Genomic DNA, 14020 nt, shown 5'->3' with positions numbered 1-14020 from the left:
GCAGGTACCAGTTACCTCTCCGCTCCCTAAGACTAACATCACCACAAGTACTAAAGTTCACAGACACGCACACACCGACACACAGCAGTAGTAGTTGTGGACAGTGACATGGGTTGCTTCTCAAGCTCGCCACCCGAAAGCAAGTACACGCTCTGCTGCAGAAACACAGAAACTTTTTTATCCTGTTCGAGCAAGCCTCTTACGGACGGGAACCCTCTTTCCTGAGAAAATGTCCCCCGGGTGTGCGCAGGGAGCCGCGGGCACAGCCGGCGCAGGGATGCTCGCCGGCGGTCCCGGTGCGGTGGGGGGTCAGGGCCGGCGGGGCGGGCGGGCAGGTGGTGGCGGGGCGGGCCGAGCGCGGCACCGCCCCTGGGCCCCATTGGCGCCGGCGGCGGGGACGCTCCGCACCGCCCCCCGCACACAAGTGCAGTGCCCGGCGCCGGCGGGGGCTGCGCGGAGGGGCCATGCAGAGCTGCGGGCGCTTCTGGGGTCGGCTGGCGGCCCGCGGGGCGCCGAGGCACCTGCGGGGGGCGGCGGCGGCGGGGCAGCGGCGCTGGGGCGGCGGCGAGGCGGCGCGGTGCATCGAGCAGCTCTTGCCGCGGCACGATGACTTCTCCCGGCGGCACATCGGGCCGCGGGAGCAGGAGAAGCGGGAGATGCTGCGGACCGTCGGGGTGCAGGTAGGCGCCGTGCGGGACGGAGGGCGGCGTGGCCGGAGCCCTGCTGCTCGGGCTGTGCCGAGGTAACCACGGCGTACCGTCGCCTGTTTGCAGAGCGTCGAGGAGCTGATGGACAAAACCATCCCGGCCAGCATCCGCCTCCGGAGGCCGCTGAGGATGGATGACCACGTCTGTAAGTGACCGCATGGCCCGGGGTGCTCCCGGAGCCCCCCCGCACTCCCGCGGCCCCTACCAGCTGCCAGAGGCCGAGGATGGGGGCTTGGGGTGCACACTCCTTCCCCACCCCCCCCGGTGTCCCCGCTGAGATATGTAGCGAGCAGATCTTCCCGCTGAAGTGAATAAGACTTAAATAAGTGTAGCATCACCATCATCGACACTTCAGTCTTCGCCGACCAACTCGGTAGAGTAATTCGGCAGCTGCATGTATTGCTCTCCTGTTGGAATCAGTAGGAGAATGCGTGTAGCAGATAGGGATTGCCCAAAAGCCCGTTTTGGAGCTCAAGTGCTACAGGGACTTCACTTTGTCCCTAGAACTTGACACCGAGGGAAGGGTGTGACTGGTGTCCCCTTAGTGTGGACTGTAGCTTCAAATGGTCCACTGTCTTTTGTTCTTATGTATTTGCAGGATCTGTTATTCTTCCCCCGCCAGCAATAACCTGCGTACTTTAATAACACTAAAAACCCATGTCTCCATATGATGGACACACAGTAGACTAATGGCCAGCATTTTGAGTCCATCTGATTGAGGGTTATGAGTAAACTGGAAGAATATAAAACATTTGATCCAGCTATTGTGGCACTACAATAATTTAGTAAATTGCTGTAGAAAACTTGATGTGATTTGATGTGCTTTTAGATATTAATGTTTTTAAAAGTTAGCATGCACAGCGCAGAATTTCTACCTCATAACTGCAGTCTTGAGAGATATCTGTGAACATCATGCTGGAAATCCTGTAAGTGAAAGAAACACTTAAAAATCCCCCTTGCTAAACAATTCCACTAAAACTGACAAAGCTCAGTGACCATTCAGAAAGAGGAATCAATTACTTCAGTATTAACTTCATTTTTGTGTGAAGATCCTTTGTCTGATTTGTAGAAAACTTGATCCCTCTCTCTGGAATTTTCTCATTGCTCATCTGTGTGCTGTAATTCGAGTGTAAACTTCAGGCCTGCAGCTCTGGTGAGGTTCTCGGCCAGTTCAATCTGGTTACTCCGAGATGACATCACAAGCGAGAGGCAGTGCCACAATGAACAGCCAGGAATACTAGACCCTGAAAAGACAGATTCTAGCCAGAAGGGGTTCAATAGGGACTGAAAGTTTCTACTTCTAAAATGCTTTATTAGTACAACGGAATTTTATTTTTTCATAACTTCCCATCTTATTAAAATGGGGAGAGGCTGGGTAGAGAAGTGGAATTTAATCACCTTCTTCTGTCTTTATAACTGCTGAAAGTATTGCTTGGCATATTTTCCTATGATTAATGTATTTTAAGGTACTTCATGATTGACAAGTGATTTTCACTGATCCTCAAAAAAAAGAACTTTCTAGGTTATTATGTTTTTAGGTCTGCAGGAGGGATTAAATGCAGCTAGTGGCTAATAATTATGTCTTAAAAAGCTTTCTTCTTGTTATTTTTTTTTATTATTAATTAATGTGATACTATTATGAAATTGTACATTACCAAAATAAACATAAAAAAGATACAGTAGAGTTGGGCATTAAAATAGCTATACATTATGGAAAACTAAACCAGTGATGTCAACCTAAGTCAAAATCTTGATGCAGTACTCTAATGCTGATTTGCATAACAGTTTTGAAGTGGATGTCTTCTACATATCTGTGCATTAGTTGCTATTCTGTTGTATGCAGGTTCTCACTGTGCAACAGGACCTCATTAACTAACAGTGTATTTAGTTCACTGGCATTTTGCTCCACTTGCTATGCTGTTCTTGTCCCCTTAGAGTAAGCTTTGAAAGAATGTGACCGTGATGCAGTCTCACATTGCACAGCATGCAACAGAGAATTTTCAAAAGAGATGCTTGCATGAGGTACAGAAAACTTCTTTCAGCACACTACTGCTTTTTTCTTCTGCAGCCAATGTGCTGAACTGTCTTTTGTAATTATTGTGTCGTTGTTAATCACTGGTTTTCCACTGCATTGGTGGCAGAAAACTCCACAGCTTGCAAAAGAAAAGTTAAAAGCCTCAGCTTAAAGTTGTGCAATGTCACATTGAACATCTTGTGCCCAGGACACTATAGTCTGAGTGAAACTTGCTTCATCATTAATGTATCGTTAGAGAGAACATTGTCCATTCATCAGGGGGAGATTTCTTGTGTGAGTATGGTGCATCATTATTTCTCTATCATATCCCTTGTATTAGAGGGAAATAGCAAAATTGGGAATATCACAAAAACTGTATTCTATTTTAAACATCTTTTTATCTGTATGAAGACAATTTTGCTCCCACTGTCCCCCAAACTCACACATAAAATGAAAGAACAGGACAAGACAATGCAAAACATGTCACTCAGTGACCTTTAGCATTTATAAAATTTGTAATACAGTATTTCCAAGTGGTGTAAATATACATTTCCACTGATCTGTGTAACTTGAATTAAAAAAATAGTGACTTCACAAGGTAGAGTGCAGCTGAACAAATCAGCTGTGCTAGAGCTGCTCCTTTGTACTAACAAACACAGCTAAGCTCACACTGAAGTCTCATCGAAGTCAGTCCTTGATGGTGAAGTCAGTGCTTACAGATAGAACTAGACATGCAGTCCAAGAAAACCATGCACACACCATGAAAAGTACATCTAGGTGAGTATCATAGTCTCTGCAATTTTTGGGGTTTTTGGCAAATTTTATAGTTTTAGACCTCATCTCAAGTGTGTATATTTGATGTGTAAGTTTGATGTGTAAGCATATCTTCAAATTTTGATCAGGTCTGTCAATAGGGAAGATAGTATTACAGATCCTTCCATTGGTAATGTAATATAACAAGTTGTCTAAAAGATTGAAAATCAGTTGACTGGGTGTATGGAATAGCAGTAAAAAAAAAAAAAAGAGGCTCCTGTGGATGCAGCTTGTATTAAAGAGCTGTTTAAAATGACATTGCATATTCCGCTGCTGATAAATAAAACCTCTGAACACAGTAGAAGCACAATTATTTTGTACCTATGTTGTCCTTCTGAGACATTTTAGCAGAGACCTACTCTTCAGTGGAACAATCAAGCTTCATTACTTCCCTGAAGGACATAATATGCCAAGAGAGAAAGTCTCTAGCCTTAAGTGGACATTTCCTCAGGGTATGAAGGCTCTGCAGTGGGAGCTGAACAGGCTGAATCAGTGGGCTGAGGACAATGGTATGAGGTTCAACAAGGCCAAGTGCTGGGTCCTGCCCTTGGGTCACAACAACCCTAGGCAGTGCTACAGGCTGGGGGCAGAGCGGCTGGAAAGCTGCCTGGAGGAAAAAGACGTGAGGGTGCTGCTCAACAGTGGCTGAGCATGATCCAGCAGTGTGCCCAGGTGGCCAAAAAGGCCAGTGGCATCCTGGCCTGTGTCAGCAATAGGGTGATCAGCAGGACCAGGGAAGGGATCATCCTGCTGTACTAGACACTGGTGAGGCTGCACCTTGAATCCTGTGTCCAGTTCTGGACTCCTCATTCCAAAATGACATTGAAGTGCTAAAGTATGTCCACAGAAACAACAAAGCTGGTGCAACGTCTGGGGCACAAGTCTTAGGAGGTGCAACTGAGGGAGCTGGGCTGGTGTATCCTGGAGAAAAGGAGGCTTGAGGAAGACCTTATGACTCTCCACAAGTACCTGAAAGGAGATTGTAGGCCAGGTTGGGGTCAGTCTCTTCTCCTAGGCAACTAGTGGCACTGAGAGGAAATGGCCTCAGGTCATACCAGGGGAGGTTCAAACTGGACGTTAGGAAGAAATTTTTCACTGGAAGTGTTGTTAAGCATTGGATGGGGCTGCCCAGGGAGATGATGGAGTCATCATCCCTGGAATTGTTCAAGAAACAACTGGACCTGACTTAGTGCTGTGGACTAGTTGACAATGTGGTGATCTGTCAAAAGTTGGACTTGATGATCTTAGAGGTACGTAAATAATTATGTGATTTGTTTTGCTTATGTATGAAAGAAGTAGCCATTCTGGTAAATGCTGAGCTTTGCTGTTACAAGTGCATCTACACTAGAAATTCTTTTGCAATAATTATTAGTGTTCCTGTATCGGCAGATTTTTTCCCTGTGTTGGCATGGTCAGGGATGAAGGAGAGAAAGAATGTTTGTTGTGGTAAGAGATTTCTGAAATGAAATACTTTGTTCAGTATGTAATATGGCAGAACCATCTATATCCATTTTCTGACCACAAAAGAGCTGTTTTAAAAATGTCTGCTGCCATGAGGCCACTGACAGTATTGTAAAATCACCTGAACATGCCACTGAAAGCCAGTAGAGGTGAAACGGCACAGTATCTGATTTCCACTAACAGTAAATTGCGGTCCTGTACCTCAGCTTGATTCTGGAAAAGGAGCTTTTTTACAGTTAGATTTTTCTGCAGATATAGTTGAGGAAAAATGTAATTTTGGCGTGTAACTTCTGTTCAATCAATATTTACAACAAGGGTAGATGTCTGTTTGATACTTAATTGTGATCAGCTGGTATTACAGAACTTTTTTCCCACTATTACCGTAAGTAAGCTTTTCTTTAAGCTTTAGCACATATGTAGTGATTGACCCATTTGAAGTAAAGGAACAGATTATCTTATATAAGTGTAATCCTCTTTATTTTATCCCTACAAACCTACTGTCTTTATCAGTCATAGTTATCCCTACAATGTTGCCATTTTGTGTCCATCCTTATGTTGCTTTGTGCACATTATGTACTTCTGCTTTTTATTTCAGGATTTGAATTTTTAAAAAGTTTTAATTAAAAAATGCATCTACAAACTCTACCACATTTTCTTTTCCCAAATATTCCCAGTTACATTCTCAAATTTTAGGATTTATAAACATAAGTTTCTAAAATCTATGTAAGAATGCAATTTGGTCTCCAGTTTAAGTGTTATTAGGAGCAATACTGCTCAGAAGCAGTCATATTGTAATAAAATTATTTGTATCTTCAAATTTAACTACTCTTTATGTAGTCGAATCTACTTTAACTAGGATTTTAGATTTAAAATGCTAATTAAAAATTAATTATGGGTGAGTTTATAATGATTTGCTAATGTCAGTCAGATTTTTAGAGCTGATTTAGTAATTTTGGATTCCTTGCTACTGGAGTCCACACCGTAGCTTCACCTGTAGCAGGGGTAGTTGTTACCCTGCAGAGTGTTGCCACAGGTAGTGCAGCAATCTGCATTGCCACCACTGGTACTTTACTCCTCTCATGTTGCTCCTCCTCATGGCACTTCCAGGCTGCTGCTCTTTTGAAAGGCAGCAGGCCCTAGGAGTAGAACACAGAAAGGCAGGCATCTTGCTGGCTCTCAGCTCGTCCATGCTTTCTGCTTCTCGTGGCATCCTCAGGTCCTGACTGGCTGGGTGAGTGCAGGTAGCCTGAGTGAAAGCAGGAGGAAGAGGCAGGGCAACAGATGCTGTTGGCTTTCGGCCCATATCTTGTAGTTTCTGGTTGGACACAGCACCTGGAACAGGCGCTATCCTTATGCTGTCTTACAGCAGTATTATGTGTCTGACAGTACTTTGGAACTCATTTGCTTTAATATAATCTGATTTTTTTTTTTAAATGGAGATCAAATTAATTATTAAAGCAAGAGAAATAAATTAATCCCCTTTTTCTTATATCAGCTGTTCTGAAGATCTTGCTTCCTTGATCTCGGAAGTTAGATTTTTTTTTTTTTTGAGATCTGACATAAAGTGAATAAAATTATATCATACAAATAGTCATCTCCCTTTTGTGTTGTGAGGTTTAAGTAATACAACTTGAACTCTCTCTCTTTCTCTGGTACCTTATTATTTTGCAGGTATCTCAAAAGATCAAGGCAACTCTACTGTGCTAACCACAAAAACACTAGCAGCAATAAGTGTTATCATTTTATGATCTGATAATTTAAGCCCTCCTACTATTTTGTGATATATTTTACCTTTGTTACCTTTAGACATAGCAATCTGAAAATGTCCTCACAGAACTACTGCTGAGACTCTCACTAAATTTTCTCCAATTACAAGATAGCAGTATTGCAGGATCAGTACTTTATTCTGAATATTGTCTTTGATCATAATTTTAATCAGTTAATGAGGGGAATAAAGATCAACTGCAGCAACCTAGCTGGCAATTTTATTTTTTGCTGAATAAGGTTCTTAAAGAATTTTTATTGTGCAGCCAATAAATGAATTCATGATAAAGGCACATCAACCGTTTAGTCTCAGAAAACTGGAAACAAACAGCTGAGTGTGATGGCCAGGGTCCAACTGTTATTTAAGTACAGTAAATTTTTCTTTCAGTTTGATTTCCCCATTTTACATATTGCTTCTTAATTTCATCCATTTCTGGGAAGAATAAAAAAAAACAGATCAGTAACACAATCTCTCAAGCTGTGGGGTTTTTTGAACCATATATCTTGAAATTAGTAGAAATCCTGCTCTTCATATGTTTTAGTTTTAAAGAAATGAATAAATTATTTACAATAATACACCATTTCCACTTCATGTGCTCCAAGTTATATACTTTATATAGCAGAAAAAGTCTGTAATTTTTTGGGTTTCATGACAATCTTGTGGACAAAAATGGAAACTTAGCAATTTCATTATGAATTTGAAAATTAATTTTAAACGTGCATAAGACCACTCTTGTGGTTTGCATTCATCTGCCTTGATATTAGCATTAGTTATTTACGAAGTGATCAATAAAGAGTTAGACACCTTGCAAAAATAACTTTATGGGAATACATGTAGGAAACCTAGGCTTGATGGAATGGGAGTTAAGGCTACTGACAGAGACACAGGGTCCTGTTCAGGGCAGTGGGGACCCGGGTCGGCAGGCTCAGCTGTGGGCTCAGACCAGGCTGCTCAGGGCTTTACCCAGTCAGAACAGGAAACTCCCAAGGATGGAGGCCCAGCTCCACCACTGGGCTGTCCTCATGGGCCCAGCTCTCCTTATCTCCAGCCTCAGTCTCTCACACTCCTGTTGTGCATGCATGGCTGTGAAGAGCCTGGCTGCATCTCTTCTAGCCCCTCCTGTTGGTGCAGGGCATACTCTTAAGAATGGTTTCATTGCCTTGTTCTCTGGTCTTAGGACTCCTATGTACATTTCTCTCACCTGTGCCTACATCACTTCTACTTGAATTCAGAGCCTTATCAGCATAAAGCAAACACTGAATTAATGAAATCTGCATGGACTTATGTTAGGTCATAGGTAAGCCAGCCTGTACAGATAAATCAGGGGCTGTTGACTTTCCCTGCTCAGGAGTGCAGTTACTTATGAACTTCCTGTGATGAACATACTGTGATGAAGTACTTCAAGGCAGTCTTCGTCCCAGGTCTCTTTAAAGAGGTATGCCAAGTGTGGGAGATGAATATTTGAGCTGTACTGCTGCCATTGCCTTCATAGTGACCAAAGGAGCAGGGTAAGTGAGGTGAAGCAGGAGTGAGAGGAGTGTGCCCTCCAGCATTTTACCACCCTGATTAAAATTAGTTGTGTAAATGTCTTCCCAGGTAGCTCATTAAAATGTAATAATTAAAAATCTGTTCAGTGTTAGAATCTTCAGTGCAGATATTCTTGGTGGGATGTGATTCTACTCTTAAGCATAATTACTACCTAAGCTGCTTGCAGTCTTGCAAGGCTTTTGGCTTTGTGCCGTCAATCAATCAATCAATTTGGAAGCAGGTTTGTTTCAGAGATCTCCAGCACAAGCTAAGTGGCTGCACGTAGTGGTTGTTCACTACAGTTGCTGAGAAATGACTCTAGAAGAAACACCTAGTTGGGCGAACAAAGAAAATGCTATCGGGCATATTGTACAGTATTTGTGGTATGTGTTTACTGCAGAAGTCACACTCAGTGCATTTTTGTGTCTGAGACTGAGCAAGTTAAATGATAGCCAACTTCTGCCTTCAACTGCATTTGGAAGTTCATTACTATTTTCAAGAAATCATTGATGTTTGAATTATGCAAGAATAGAAGCCTTCCTCTGAAACTGCAACCAAACTGTCTTTCATTAAACTTCGGGTTTGCAAGTGGTAGAGGAAGGTCTCTGCAGTGTTAAACTCTCACTTAAAAAAAACAAATGCATCTGTCTGGTATAAACTGTGTGGGAAGATTATTTGAGGAATGGAGCTTTCCACTACGCTTTAGAGATTTTGCCCTGGACATTGCTGACTTCAAGCCTATAAGCATATAACGCTTGAGTCTCCAGAAAAAAAATTGCAGTTTACTGAAATTAACAACCAGGCTTTATACATTAGATGTGATGGTTAACACTGAGTAAAAGGCAGAGAAAAATTAACTTTGAAATGAGAACTGAACACCAGTAAAAAAAAAACTGTGAGAGGTGTAATGTGACTGTGGAAGAAATATATTGAAAACCAGATTTTTAAAAAAAATCTTTATACATGGAATGCAACAGTAGCAATTTGAGTAGAAGATATAAACAAGTTTGGAAATCAGAGCTAAAGTTCTAATATCCTTATTAGTGACTGCACTAGAAATTAATTCAAAACCTAATAATTATTTGCCATCACATTCCAGAGAATTAACTGTTTTGACTTGATCCCTCTTGCTAGTGTAACTTACAGAGAGAAAATGGGGTTTGAGACATCCGGGGTCCAAGCTATTCTACTTTTCATGATTTGTAGCCTTATATCACAAAGGCTGTTTTCCCAGTCGAAGTACAGAATGGACAGAACTTGGTGTAACTGCTCTAATACAGCAGTCTGGGGTCAGAGTGGGATGAGGAAGAAAAAAGGTCTGCTCCCCTTACCTAGGAGGATTGCTGTACAATTCCACCCCAGTCTGTTAGGTTTGTCAGACTTGCCTGTCTGTGTGATCCTAAGAGAATCTACTGACCATCTTTCTGCATCCTCAGCTACTAATATATTTTGTAGATACAGCCCTTTGGCAGATGTTTGGTAGCATTATTTTATTAACTGCTAGGACTAGGTTGACTCAATGTGATTTTTGCACAGCCTTCAGGACACTGAGAAGTATGTAGAAGCATGACCAAAGAGTAAACTATGGCTGGGGGAGGGAGGGAGTGAAAATGCCTTCCTTCTCAACACTTCAAAATCATTGTGTTATCTCTTCAAACTAGATTGGCAGACTCATTTAAAAGTTAATCTCATTTAGAATTTCTTAAGCTACAAATACTCTGGCACTTTTTTTTTTAAATAAACTGGTGAAGCATATTCAAATTGAATTAAAAGAACTGTTCTATCAGCTATTTAGGGAAAATGTGAGTACATAAGGTTTTTTAATACAAAGAAATTATTACTGGGTGCTTGGTGTGAGCCCAGTTTGTATAAATATGACTCTGTTAGAAACACTAAATCACAGTTATGGATGGCTATGGCTTCATGCAGTGTTGCTTCTGCAAGGTTTAGCTAAGAAAAAGTGCCTGCTGAGGTAAATTCTAATGCATGTGCAAGATGGGTCTCTTCTGGGTCAAATGTACATTGTGTTAGCACAAGAAGGACTTTATAAGCCTTTTGCCTGCAGCTCTTTCTCTCTCTATTCTTTCCACGTTGGCTGAAACCCTGTTATTATTCAGTTGTTGCATTTTCCAGAATTTTGTCAGAATTTTAACTTTCCCAGAATGTTTCACCACCTTACTATTTTATCTTTCCTGATTTTGGGCTGCCCTTTATTCTGCTACTGTTTATACTCACATCACCAGTGTTGCATATTTTTTACACTGGGGTACAAGACATTTCAGTTAAAAACTGTTAGCGTTATGTGTAGCTGTAATATTCTGACATAATTTCTTTTCAATTAGGTGAAAACGAAGTCCTCGAAACTCTGTACAATATTGCAAGCAAGAACAAGATATGGCGGTCTTACATAGGCATGGGTTATTACAACTGCTCAGTGCCCCAGCCCATTGCACGGAATTTGTTGGAGAATGCAGGATGGTAACGTACCATTTTCTTGTTGAATATGTGTGTTTAAATACACATTTGAAGTTTGTCTTATGAATGAGTGTAGAGAAATATACCCTAGACCTGTTTTTTTCACTAAGGCTTTCATGTATTTGCTAATGATGTGTATCCTACTGTGTCAAAACTATGGTGTTCATGCTGAAGCTAGAAAGAAAAAATAATACTTTTTACTTTTGAAGATGCATTTTTCTTTGTAAAATATTACTGATTTTGTGACTTATATTCACAGCTCCTGTTTATTATGAACTAATACAAGAATATTTGTTTGCTTTAAGGAAGCATACATACATAACTCCTAAACAAAAGTAATTCTTTTCTAACTTGTGCCTAAATTTAAAACAGCTTCCTCCTCCACTGGTATATGCAATTTGGGTGGAGGTAGTTAAACACTGTGCAATACTCTGATCATGATTTTCTTATGAGGAAGTAAGAAACCTTGAAAATTCTAAAGGCTATTCTCCTGGTATTTCTTTCTTGATTTATTTTATTTTAAACCAGAGACCTTCAAGTGTTTGAATGTGTTTCCATCAGGTGAGTTCTTGTCTGATCAAATAATTCACTGATGAACAGGAGCAGTACTAAAACTATCATAAAATGATCATTCATTTGTGAAGAGGCTGAGAATATTGTACTTGCTGATCACCCTGTTGACATCACAGCTGATCACCCAACTGACATTTCAGTTTTTAAAGGACTGTAACTCAAAAATGATGCAACAGGAAAAGCTAAATCTAATGTGGAATCTCACTTTCCAACAGACTGAATGTCACTGATACCCTGTATTTTCTCATTAAGTTTACAAGTTCACCTATCACTAGTCAGTAAGATCCTTTTTTTGTACTGTGTTAAAATGATAATTGTCATCTTTATTACTGGGTAATTTTTATTTTAATAAAAGTAGTATTTAAAGTTTATATATGTATTCAGAAAACCAAACAAGAAAAAACAACCAATCAAAAGATTATATTAGTCAGTGTAAAAATCCATCGTTACTTAGACGTTACATAATTTTTTATACTTTGGGTTGCCATAAATGTGTCTACATATCTGTAGGCCTCTAAGTCTATTTATTTTAAAATTTTTTGCTCTATTTGCATTGCACATTTTTGAACTGGTGATAAAGTTGCACTGTTTGGACTCAAGGAACCTATGCAGTACATCTATACAAAGCTTTATTTAGCTTTATTCTCACTTACTTTTTGCAACATATACAAACTAAATATTTCAATACAGTACCACAAAACAAGTTATTAACTGATAGAGGCAAAGATAAGAACACTTAAAAACTAAGTGGAACAAAATTGACTGCTTATTTTTAAATCCTAAAAAATGATATAGTGTTAATGAAACAACTGGGAGAGTCTGTCCACATATCTGTTCTTGCAGTATACTGTAAAGTAAAACTAGATGGATAAAAGCTAAACTGTTAGATGGCCAAAGTGAAGGCTAAAATGTTTGTTGGGGAAAGGCGTGTATGTGTGTGTGCATATGTGCAAAAGCAACTACAGAGGCTTTATGGAAGGTGTTTAGGAAGTCAGACCTCTCCTTACATCTGCTGGATGTGTAACACTTTCCATGCTGACACACTTCACTTTGCAGCTCCAAGGAAAATGCTGCAAGCTCAGACTCGTTGTTTCTGATCTCTCTCTCTTACATAACTTGTAGTTTCTGTTGTTTGGCATTTATTAGAACAAGGCTTGCATTGCTAAACAAAATAATTTTATGAAAGATTGTTCCTAGAAGTCTGTTAACACAAAAGTGAATGACTTCGCAGTATTTAGGACACTTGGACTTGCTAGGAGAAGGTAGGAAGCATAGGAGTAGATTTCAGGAGAAAACTTTAGAACCAAATGTATTTTCAGCTGAAAATGAGACTACTGAACCATACTGGGTTTTTTATAAGGTTAGTTACCACAGAAGTCTTCCCAAATATCCGATTCTGTTAACAGAATCAACACATTTAAGTTGGAATTTTAACTCTTTGAAAGATTTGGACAATGATTTATATCTCTGTCCACTTCTAATTTCTGTTGGAATGTGAATATAACTTCCCAGTTTTCTCTAATCTTACCGTTAATCATCTTCCCAGCCCCCCATTAATGTAATAATTACGTTTTTTCACAGTTGATGTGCTGAGTTCTTTCCCTCGTAGCATACAAAATTAATTCTGTGCTCTGCCATGAATATATGAATAACTGAAGATGTGAAAATATTTGGTTTCAGAAATCAACTACATTTAGAGTTTTTATTAACATATAGGTCACACCAGTGTAGTATTTATTTTTGGGGCTGAAGTGCATAAAAATACCTATCAGACCTTGCAAATCAAGAAGGCCTTTGAAGTCACACTAATACCTACAACGGAGCGTGATGCAGAGGTCTCCAAAGTACAACTCATTTGACTCCTTTGTCCCTAGACATTAAATATGTAAGAATAAAATACCTGTACTGATGATGCCTGCAGTACTCAGATCTGTAGTGTAAATTATTAAACTTATTAGCTAGTAACACTCAGCACTTATGCATTACATTCTGAAAATTACTGCGTACTATGCAATAATTACTTTAAAAGAGTTTGCTTTTAAATTACTTTAAAAAGTCATTTACCGTGTAGTATAGAATCAAGCAGAAGTCAGAATGCAGACTAAAGCCAGATATTTTGTTTGAAGAAATTGTGATGTAGAATATATAAAAGATAGAGATGCTTAGAAAATGCCGAAAAACCTCAAAGTAAGTGTTTAAGTAAGTGGTTTTATGTTAAAATGGTGTCTTTACCAGTTGAAATAAGCTTCATGCACTGTAATTTCTGGCAATACTGGAAATCAAGATTTCTTGATTGAATTTTTTCTATTTTCCTGAAATTGATTGGTTTCACTTCAACTGTATTTACCATTCAAAACCACCACATCAAAATCATAAAGCCTCATTAATGCTATTTTGTAATATAGTATACTTTCCCAACTATGTGGAGTAGAATTTCTCTAATGTATTTCAACTAAACTCAATGCTTTTACTCTTATTATTCTTAATTCTAGTTCCTCCTACAAGTTATAATACAAAATATGACTCTTAGGTGAAGTAAAATGAGAAAGCAATATTGTTAACCTCAACTCCAGAGGAGTTTCTTTCTTTTTTTAAGCAGGAAAAGTCACTGTGCATCGAAAGGTGTTTGGAATAACTCTTTATTGGTGAGAACTGAGTGGGCAGGGACTACTCAGAAAGTGAATC

At 39.8% G+C, this 14020-nt stretch overlaps 1 protein-coding gene across 1 annotated transcript in view; it reads left to right on the top strand.

Moving 5' to 3' along the window:
• Window positions 1-422: 422 nt before the first annotated feature.
• The window catches only part of GLDC (glycine decarboxylase), a 44985-nt gene continuing 31387 nt past the window's right edge, over window positions 423-14020 (top strand). Inside the window, exons 1-3 of the mRNA XM_032676831.1 lie at window positions 423-680; window positions 774-852; window positions 10630-10765. Coding sequence (XP_032532722.1) covers window positions 465-680; window positions 774-852; window positions 10630-10765 — 431 coding nt within the window. The 5' untranslated portion in view covers window positions 423-464. The remainder of the gene's footprint in view (window positions 681-773; window positions 853-10629; window positions 10766-14020) is intronic.

The sequence above is a fragment of the Chiroxiphia lanceolata genome, chromosome Z (genome assembly GCF_009829145.1).
Source record: "Chiroxiphia lanceolata isolate bChiLan1 chromosome Z, bChiLan1.pri, whole genome shotgun sequence".
Classification (NCBI taxonomy): Eukaryota; Metazoa; Chordata; class Aves; order Passeriformes; family Pipridae; genus Chiroxiphia; species Chiroxiphia lanceolata.
Note: the sequence above shows the minus strand (reverse complement) of the source record. Positions and strands in the feature narration are given on the sequence as shown.